We start from the raw sequence: 9749 nt of genomic DNA on the forward strand, positions 1-9749 counted from the left end.
AACACACACATCATGCTATTTCAACTCTATGCCTTTATTTAGGTGTTCTATCTAGAATAACCTACCCTTACCAGTGTAAGATTCAACTTGCACATTTACAATTCCAAGATACCTTTCTTCTTCCCTTATCTTACTCCTTCATTTCTTCTTGTGCCACCATTATAATCTGTGTGTGTGTGTGTATACACAGATATATATTTATATGTACATATAAACACACTTGCACTATTACATTGAGATATATATACATACACATTCTTGCATGATTACACTTTTCCATACTTTTAACTATATATATCTGAAATTTTTCTTTTACATATGTAGAGTTAAAATGAATTATCATTCATTCTATATTCATTTCATGAATATCAGTAGACTTGGATATATGACTGAGCACTCCCTGTGTCTATTACATCTATCACAGTGCCTGGCACCTTAAAGAAACTTAATAAATCAGTATGGCAGCTGATATTAAGGCCATCTTACAGATTATAAAACTGATAAGTAGAGAAACCGTATTTAGTTCATAGACACATGGTTATGAATAGCCAATCTAGTATCAGAAAAAAGTTCTTCCATATCTAATCTCAAGTGCTTTCCACTAACCCTTGCAATATTTTTTATTATCAGAAGCTTATCTACATTTCATATTGGTCTTTTTCTGACTTTGCCACCACTCCTCTTTCACCTCCTAGATACACCAAAATGAAGACTGCCACCAACATCTACATTTTCAACCTTGCTCTAGCAGATGCCTTAGCAACCAGTACCCTGCCCTTCCAGAGTGTCAATTACCTAATGGGCACATGGCCATTTGGAACCATCCTCTGCAAGATCGTGATCTCCATAGATTACTATAATATGTTCACCAGCATCTTTACCCTCTGTACCATGAGTGTCGATCGTTACATCGCAGTCTGCCATCCCGTCAAGGCCCTGGATTTCCGTACTCCCCGCAATGCCAAAATTGTCAATGTCTGCAACTGGATCCTCTCTTCAGCCATTGGTTTGCCTGTAATGTTCATGGCAACAACAAAGTACAGGCATGGTAAGTTGCAGACCTGAGGGATGAAGGGTTTATAGACTGACATGCTGGTGAAGTCATGAGTGGTCCAACTTCTTAGTCAGATTGTAATATCAGTGATTTTTTTCTAACAGAATGCCTTTGAATCTTTTGTAATATGAATTCTCCCCTAAATTTTAAGCACACTAAACATCTTAAAGAGACTATCATCTATTGTTTCCTGATTTCTCTGCATTGACTTCATCAAAATGAGGGCAAACTAAGACTATAGCTCTTACAAGAATGATTAGACTTAAACCCCAAAAAACATTAAGTTGTTTTAAAATTTCAAATGGCTGCTAACATGACAAATTTATTTTTCTAGTCCTCATATCAGAATGATGAACCACCCATCAAAAATGGAATGAAAATATCCATTAGCTGGAACCTCCTACAGATTTTGGACAGTGATTGTATTTTTTATGTCAACATAGACCCCATAGAGGATTTAGCTTACAAAAGGTTCCACAATTGTTGACTGAATGAAAGCTTAATGTGATCAAAATGGACCAAAAAAGGAGATACTTAGAAAAAAAATCTAAAAATAACTCTCCCTAAAAATCAACAGAGAGCTGAGTTTCTCCCTCAATTTCTTTAAATCTTCCCCTATTGGCTTCCCTTAATGGATTTAAGTTAGCTCTGGTCAAAGCTATAATTAGATGTTGCTGCTAATTCTTCCTTATAATTATTGTTTTCCAGGTTCCATAGATTGTACACTCACATTCTCTCACCCAACCTGGTACTGGGAAAACCTGCTGAAAATTTGTGTTTTCATCTTTGCCTTCATCATGCCTGTCCTCATCATTACAGTGTGTTATGGACTGATGATCTTACGCCTCAAGAGTGTCCGTATGCTCTCTGGCTCCAAAGAAAAGGACAGGAATCTGCGAAGAATCACCAGGATGGTGTTGGTGGTTGTGGCTGTGTTCATTGTTTGCTGGACTCCCATTCACATTTATGTCATCATTAAAGCCTTGATTACAATCCCAGAAACTACATTCCAGACCGTTTCCTGGCACTTCTGCATTGCTCTAGGTTACACAAACAGCTGCCTAAATCCTGTCCTTTACGCATTTCTGGATGAAAACTTCAAACGATGCTTCAGAGAGTTCTGTATCCCAACTTCCTCCACCATCGAGCAACAAAACTCCACTCGAGTCCGTCAGAACACTAGAGACCACCCCTCCACGGCCAATACAGTGGATAGGACTAACCATCAGGTATGCAGCTTCTAGAATTGGGTACACCTACTGGGGATGACATAAAAATTATAGAGTTTGTACCAATCCAAGTTTTAATCCATTAGAAGTGAATCAGTAACTAAGGGATGAAGGTTCTCCCCCTGTGAGGACAGAGGGAGGAGAACAGCAAATTATGGTCATTGTGACAGAGAGGTACTTTACATTTTATAAACAGCTTTATGTATTTGTATGTATTTATTTAGAGATACACCAACTAGAAATTCATAAAGCTGCTAAAAAGCAGTATCTTCACAGCTGTTGCTTCTATGCAAAATTAATGATGTTAGCACATTGTGGAAGTGATGCTGTTCTAGAATTCTTCTCATTTTCCCCAATGTTTATGTTTCATGCGTATCATTGCAAGTCAGTCCTGTTCTGGTTCTGTGGTTAAACAGAAAAGGTCATCACTTCACTCACTGTAGTGATGGGTGCCAGATGTTCCCAGCAAATCAGTGTCACAGCAAAGGAGAAAAGACCAAAAAAAAAAAAAAAAACCCAAAAACAAACAAACAAACAAACAAAACAGCCAGTCCTAACTTGTTCAGCCATTGATTTGTCAATCTTTATACCTGAACTCTAGAGGAAACATCAAACATATTACTTAATTATTAGAACTAACTTACTTTTTAATAGTCATTATACCCGTTAATAGGGTGAGGAGGGACTATTTTTTGGAAGATATATTCCTATGTGCAGAGTACAAAGGGCAGCCTGCATGGGAGAGGTAAGATTTATACACAGTATTATAATCACAGGAGAATCAGAAAAGAGAAAAATTTGTCTCTAAGTTAATATGATCTTGATAAGCCAATGGTGTGCAAAATTTGGTATCTGATAGAAGGTAAACCAAACATATCACTTAACTCTTAATATTAATTTAAATAAGTAAACTTTCAAATAATAGTGTCAGCATCCAAAAATCCAAAAAAGCCTCCGTAATTTTATAACACAGAACTCAAATTTGAGCTTCCAGTGAAGTAAATCCTTGAGTCAGAACCTGGTCAGAGGCCAGGACTCTGAGAACAGATGCCTCCATAAAAACGACTGGAAGTCTAATTGAGAAGGCAGATGAAGATCCTTACAGTACAGAGCGGCTGCCTCATCCCCATTTTCTTTTCCCCAGGCCCCACTCTGTCTCCCCCACGCCCACTACCAGCCCCCAGCGCAGCCCCACCCAGGTTTACCCTTTCCTACTGACAACAGGCCTAGCTTAAGGAGGCCCACATGGTCTGCCATAGGGGGCGCTAATCCTCACACCTCTGCTATTAAATAATGCTAAAAGGAACACTGGAATTTAGGCCCTTTAGGCAGTATAAACTAATGATGGCCAACCGACTGCCAACCGAAGGGAAATTACTACTTTATTTTGTGTCACTTCTAATCCCATTTCAGACTGAGTAATAGACAGAAGAAATGTTTTTCCACTCTGCTTCTTTTCTTTATATTTTTTCCACATCAAGACTTCTCTAAACCTGCTTCTTCTACTAAGCAGCTCTCCCTCTCAGCAGCTATCAAAAGCTTGTGAGTAACTTAAAGAGGGTAGGGATTCAGAAGATTTTCTCTGACCTGAGGATAATATATTGCAGAATGCAATTTAAAACTCTCAATCCTAAACCAAGGTTAACACATTTTGCCTTGGAACAAAGTACTTCCATTGGAGCACAGGGATGGAACCCTCTATAAAGTATTGATTCTTGCTCAGTTGGGGCCTGCCCCACCTTCCCTCTCTTGCAGGCACGCTGGGATGCAGCTGTGGGTAGCTTTACCCTGGACCACTGCGGGGGCCTCTTGTCACGTCTGATTCTCTCAGTGTCCTTCCCCCACCTGCTCTCCTGGAGACACAGCTCCCAGCCTGTCTGGTGCAGCCTTTCTCCTGAGTTCAGTATGATTGTCCTTCAGTTGCCCCGACCCCGCTCTTGACTCCCGTCCAGATCCAGCATTTTCACATTAGTGTGGTTCCTGCACAGCCAGAGAGAAGAGAAAGGAAGCTAATTGAGGAAGCTCTGTTCTAAGTAACTAAAAGGTTTGCTTTAAAAATACATCCACTTAGGGCTTATCTTCATTGCTGTCTCTATGAAGCAGCATCAGGATCAGATAACAGCAGAAACACATTAGCCCTGGAATTGGCTGCTTTCCCAAAATGCCCAGCTGGGAGGGCTGGACAGAGAAGAGCGGCTGACAGGAAAAGAGGAAAAGACACTCTGACATATTTGAAAATTAAGATAAATCAAAGATCTCTTTCACTCATCTCCACTGATGTGTCATCGTTAGAATCAAGGCGGTTACACACAGACATCTGGAACGATACAGAAGCCTTTGGTGAGAGTTTCAATGAGATATCAAAATCATGAAATTATTTGAAGGAAAGATCAGACACTTTATGGCCGTGGCTATAGGACATAGTTGGTTAGTCAGACAAATTCAGAATCTGACTGGCAGGTTTTTGGGTTTTTTGTTTGTTCATTCATGTTTTTGTTTTGACACCATGAGCCATTATGTTGCAAAGCAAAGCTAACTGGATTTGCATGAACTTTTTGACTGCTTGTTCGGAGTTAGTACTGTTGTAGATGTTTATGTCCCTCCTATATATTTGTATTTTCTCCAAGAAATAGATTATCCTCTATATGTCATGTTTCAAGCGCATTAGTCAACTTCATATTCTGCAGATCAGAGATCCAATATCAAACCTTCCCAGGGTGTCTGTATTCTGACAACTGTACACTGAGACCATGTCCCTACAGCGCAAAATGAAGAGTTGGCAGTTATCAAGGTAATTTGATAAGCCGTATGAGAAAATTCTGTGCCCCAAATAAACTTTGCCTCATATTTACATAGTTAAGGGCTATTTGGTCAGCTTTTGCTACATAACAAATCATTCCAAGACATAGTGGCTTAACGCAACCATTTACGTAGTTTGAGCTTCAGTAGATCAGTAGTTTGAGCTGGGCTGGGCTAGAATGTTCTTCCGGCCTTAGCCAGGCTCACCCGAGGGGCAGTTGCCACTGGCAGAACTGCCATCAGCTAGCTGAGCTGGGATGAGCCCTGCAAGAGTGGCAAGCTCCGCATGGATCCTCATCCTCCAGCACGTTAGCCCTGCTGTCCTCATGGTGGTCCCAGGCCCTAGGTTCAAGGGGTGGCAAAACAGACCTTACCTCTTGATGGTAGGAGCTGCAGTTACATTGCAAAGGGGTGTGGATATAGGGATGGAAATCACTGTGGCCTCTTTGGCCAACTATCTACAGTAGGTGCATGCTGCACTGGGGGACAGGCATAGCTTCCTGAGGGCATGAACCTTATCTGCCTTGCTCCTTCTTCTTTCTCCAGCAGCTATCTAAAACAGTGTCTGACACATTAAAAAAGTACTCCAAAAATATCTGTTGAATGAATGAATGATCAGAGGGCTTATGATATTTCAGGAGATTACGGAGGGCGGTAAGAATGACCCCTTTCTTATGCAACTGATGGACAACCTCAATGCTTGCGTAACACTCTGACGTTATTCCAGGCTCACCCTTCAGTAACTGGAAAATATTCACGGGAGGGGTTCTTTGTTTTCTTTTCTCTAGTCCTCTGATCAAAAGTTCTACTTTCCAAAAAAAAAAAATTGTTACATTTGTGCTTGTCTTCTAATTTTATTTTTAACAAGTGCTATTGATGAGCCGGCCAAGAATTGGATTCGGTGCCCTAAAGAGGTCTTGCCCTAAGTATAAAAAAATAAAATAAAAGATGTCCTCATGTCCTTTTGTGCATTCCAGGGCTCAGCCTCCTGCTCCAGCTGTAGGACTCCATGCCTGATTTATGTTCCGCTCATTGTCTTTATGGCTTCTAGATTTTTATTGGGTAGACTTAGACGTAAGTTTTCCATCTGCTTTCCGTGCAATTTAATCTCTCTGTAGGTGTACCACCCAACAGTTGTTACTGGACCCCACCTTGCTTCAGAGCACTTCCCCCATTTGCTCAGATCAATTCAGATCAGTTCAGACCTGAGATGCTGGCCATGCCCACCTGCCTTCGCTGCTTGGTTTCCCACCCTGGTTGTATTCCATAATGCATTTTCTGTTGTGATACCTAGATTATGTCCTTTAATGGTTAACATTATATGGGAAAAGAAACAACTCTATTAGACCAGTTGGATTATTATTTAAAGAGTTTGTATTAACCATAACCATCATAATAATGCTATCTTACATTTTTATCACTGCCTACAGATTAAAAAGGTTTTTTGTGTGCACTATCACCGTGGCTTCCTACAACAACCCTGATGGGTAAACATGAAAAACTAAATGCTCAGGGAGGCTCAATGACTATAAAAATCAAACCACCAGTAAGAGGCAGAACCCAGACAAACATCTAGGCTTCCAACATTAATCCAAAACTTTCCTCTGCTTTCCTACACAATGCCGATTTGTGCTCAAATATTATTACAGGGTCTCAGCCAGAGGTTCTCAAACCTTATTATGCATATAAGTTCTGAGAAACTCCTTTAAGAAATTCTGGTTCACTGGGTCAAGGTCGAGGTAGGGTCCAAGTATCTGCATTTTGAATAAAACATGAAATTGAAAACTGATTTAAATTGTAACTTTATAAAATACTATTAAAGTTACTGTTTTGTCTAACCTGGCTACCATTTTAGTCAAGCTGATTGGTAAGAATTTTTTCACCAAATGAGTCTTGTGTTTAGCGAAATAATGTAGCTACAGTGGGAACAAAGCCTTAACTTTCTATCAGTGAGTCTTACAGGATATAGAGATATAACGTTGATAAAGTTAATATTATGGTACCTCCTGCCAACTTCTTCTCATTAATATGACCAGTCCAGCCCTAAGCCCTCTGGTTACCATTTTTAAAGCATTTTCTTGACATTTTAATCCAAGTAGCATGTCAAGAAATTAGGAGATGCTTTGCAATTGTATTAACTACAAACCTATATTATCCCCAGCTAAACTAAAAGCAGAAGCCTAATTTTTTAAATCAACCACATCACTCTCAAAAACTAGATCTTAATTTTTTTTTATAAAACATCTGTGGAGAGATAATTTGAGAAGGAAAAGCATTTCAGTTCCAACACAAAAGCCCCAAATGAGAATAGCTTACAGAATTACAGAGTTTGACCACATTAATGCACATTTTGTGAATAAAACCAAAATGGCTATTCTTTCAATTCTAAGGTTTAAAAAGAAAATGGATCCAGTTACAAGTGTGTGTGTACGCGCATGTGTGTGCGCATGTGCATGATATTGGTGTGCCTCTTTATGTATGTGTAGCTCTAGAGTATATTTAGATTTAAAATGAATAATATCTTTAACAAATAACAATAAGAATGTCTTATTTCTGTAACTTGGCCATAATCTGGGAGGAGAAAATATTGTTTAATTGAAAATATGTTTATTCGCAGAAAATATTTGGCTTTAAGGCTATTAGAAATAACACTTACTGACCAGTTTGTGCCCAGTATATCTTATTTAGTCATATGAGGTATGGATCATTATCTCTACAGTTGAGGAAACCAATGTTTACAGAATTCACCTGCCCAAGATCATAGTTACAAAAGGAACTGAGGAATGAACCCAGTTGAATTTTATTTTAAACTGTGTGCCCTACTGCCCCACCAGTCTGGTTGTCATTCTTCTCAATGGTAGCTCTTAGAACTAAATTTTAATATTTACATACTAACAATTCAAATGCCATAAGTTCTTTATGTAGGCTTGTTTAGATGTATTCATAGCTATCTGTGTATCTGTGTATAAAGATAAACATCCAAATAAATTGATAAATAGCTTGGGGAATTAAAAATTTGATAATGAGGATTTGGGTTATCATTATATGAGTCCAAATTATTCGAACTAAAATTTTTTGCCATCATTAAGGTCATATTGATTCTCACTGAATGATACTATTTGCTTTTCCACAAGTTAGAATTTTTCATTCATGTCAGAGAGGCTCAATTAGTATTTTCATAAATCATGTTTATCCTACTAGAGAAGGCAGCTTGGTGGGTGGTGGTGCCAGAGGAGACCAGGACAGGGAGTCGGGTGAATGTTCCCGTAGTCATGCTGTGCCTGTCCAACATGTGATAGAACAAAGCCCTTCATCTTATAAGAGCTCAGTTTTCTCAACTCATGCATAAGAGGGTTGAACCAGAAGATTATTCTGCATATCAGAACCATGCAGTGAAACTTGATGCATGAATTAGCTAGTGTTCTTCCTGAATGAATACTCTCATCTTTCAGGAAGGTTAAATTTTAAAGATTAAATTAACTAATATAATTACTGCAACATTTTCCTGTGCTTGTTGTTTCAATTGATGTAACTAACTGATAAAATACAGCAGCATATTTATCTTTAAAAAACTAACTTTAAATGAGATGTTACTTATTTGGCTGACCTTAAGTGGTGAATTGTTATTTCATAATCATTTATCATGGAAAATTTAGTCTTTTGAAACATGCCAATCTTTAGTTGCTATCTATATTTATAGCTTGGGAGCTAAATATGAAAGGTGGATATTTTGCTCTTTTAACTTTCTACAACACATTTATTCTTCCTTCTACCTTTATGAATTTGAAATGCAGTTACATAGCATTTTTTTGTTTTTGCATTTTTTTCCTCATACCAAACAAAATAAATGAAGTTGATCTATCACAAACCAGTCATTAACTTTTGATTGTCATTCTGATTGCTGTATCTTTTGGTAGGTTGCAAGAAATATTTGCAAATTGCTACAATTTTGCAAATGACAAAATTATTTGGGGGATTACCTTATGAGAACTATAAGTTTCTAAAATAAAACATGTCTTAATTTTTCTTTTCTAATTATCATTTCCATGGAAATCAAAAACCTAGGGTCACAGCTTTTGTTGCCCTTCTCCCTTTACACTAAGGAATTTTTTTTTAAAGATTTTATTTATTTATTTGAAAGAAAGAGAGAGAGACAGAGAAACAGCATGAGAGGGGAGAGGGTCAGAGGGAGAAGCAGGCTCCCCGCTGAGCCGGGAGCCCGATGTGGGACTCGATCCCAGGACTCCGGGATCATGACCTGAGCCAAAGGCAGTTGCTTAACCAGCTGAGCCACCCAGGCGCCCTACACTAAGGAATTTCTTATATAATGGAGTTCCTGGCATTGAAGTGAGTAGAAAGTGGATAAGAGGAGGCTACTAACAAGATTTATTTTGAATGCTAAATAATTGTGATAGTACTTTTTCAAAACATGAATGGTTTTCATGATACATATCCAAAAGATTATAATGCCAGCTCTGAAGACATCATATGAGTTTGATCTTCTGCATTACCAGGGATGTATGCTGAAGGAATGAATACACATAAATATTATTTTACTTACCATACCTGGGTGGGAGGTAAGTTTAAATATAATTTAATGTTTATTGTTTTATTGCTCATGAATCAAAGAAAATTAATTACTTTTTCTTTCCATAACAACTGAACTT

General features: G+C 38.3%; 1 protein-coding gene across 1 annotated transcript; it reads left to right on the forward strand.

Moving 5' to 3' along the window:
- Nucleotides 1-699: 699 nt before the first annotated feature.
- On the forward strand, nucleotides 700-5015 carry OPRM1 (opioid receptor mu 1). The gene is made up of 3 exons (XM_081829187.1): nucleotides 700-1048; nucleotides 1763-2283; nucleotides 4971-5015. The coding sequence occupies exons 1-3, from the start codon at nucleotides 706-708 to the stop codon at nucleotides 5013-5015; spliced, it is 909 nt and encodes a 302-aa protein (XP_081685313.1). The 5' UTR covers nucleotides 700-705.
- The last annotated feature ends 4734 nt before the right edge of the window (nucleotides 5016-9749 follow it).

Source organism: Leptonychotes weddellii, chromosome 8 (assembly GCF_054177405.1).
Source record: "Leptonychotes weddellii isolate Sample4059 chromosome 8, ASM5417740v2, whole genome shotgun sequence".
Taxonomy (NCBI): domain Eukaryota; kingdom Metazoa; phylum Chordata; class Mammalia; order Carnivora; family Phocidae; genus Leptonychotes; species Leptonychotes weddellii.

Bases quoted from the DNA above. Each gene is read 5' to 3' on its own strand.
- OPRM1 (XM_081829187.1), top strand. From the start codon at position 706: ATGAAGACTGCCACCAACATCTACATTTTCAACCTTGCTCTAGCAGAT. The intron at 1,049-1,762 runs GTAAGTTGCAGA...ATTGTTTTCCAG, and splicing joins AACAACAAAGTACAGGCATG to GTTCCATAGATTGTACACTC. The intron at 2,284-4,970 runs GTATGCAGCTTC...CATATTCTGCAG, and splicing joins TGGATAGGACTAACCATCAG to ATCAGAGATCCAATATCAAA.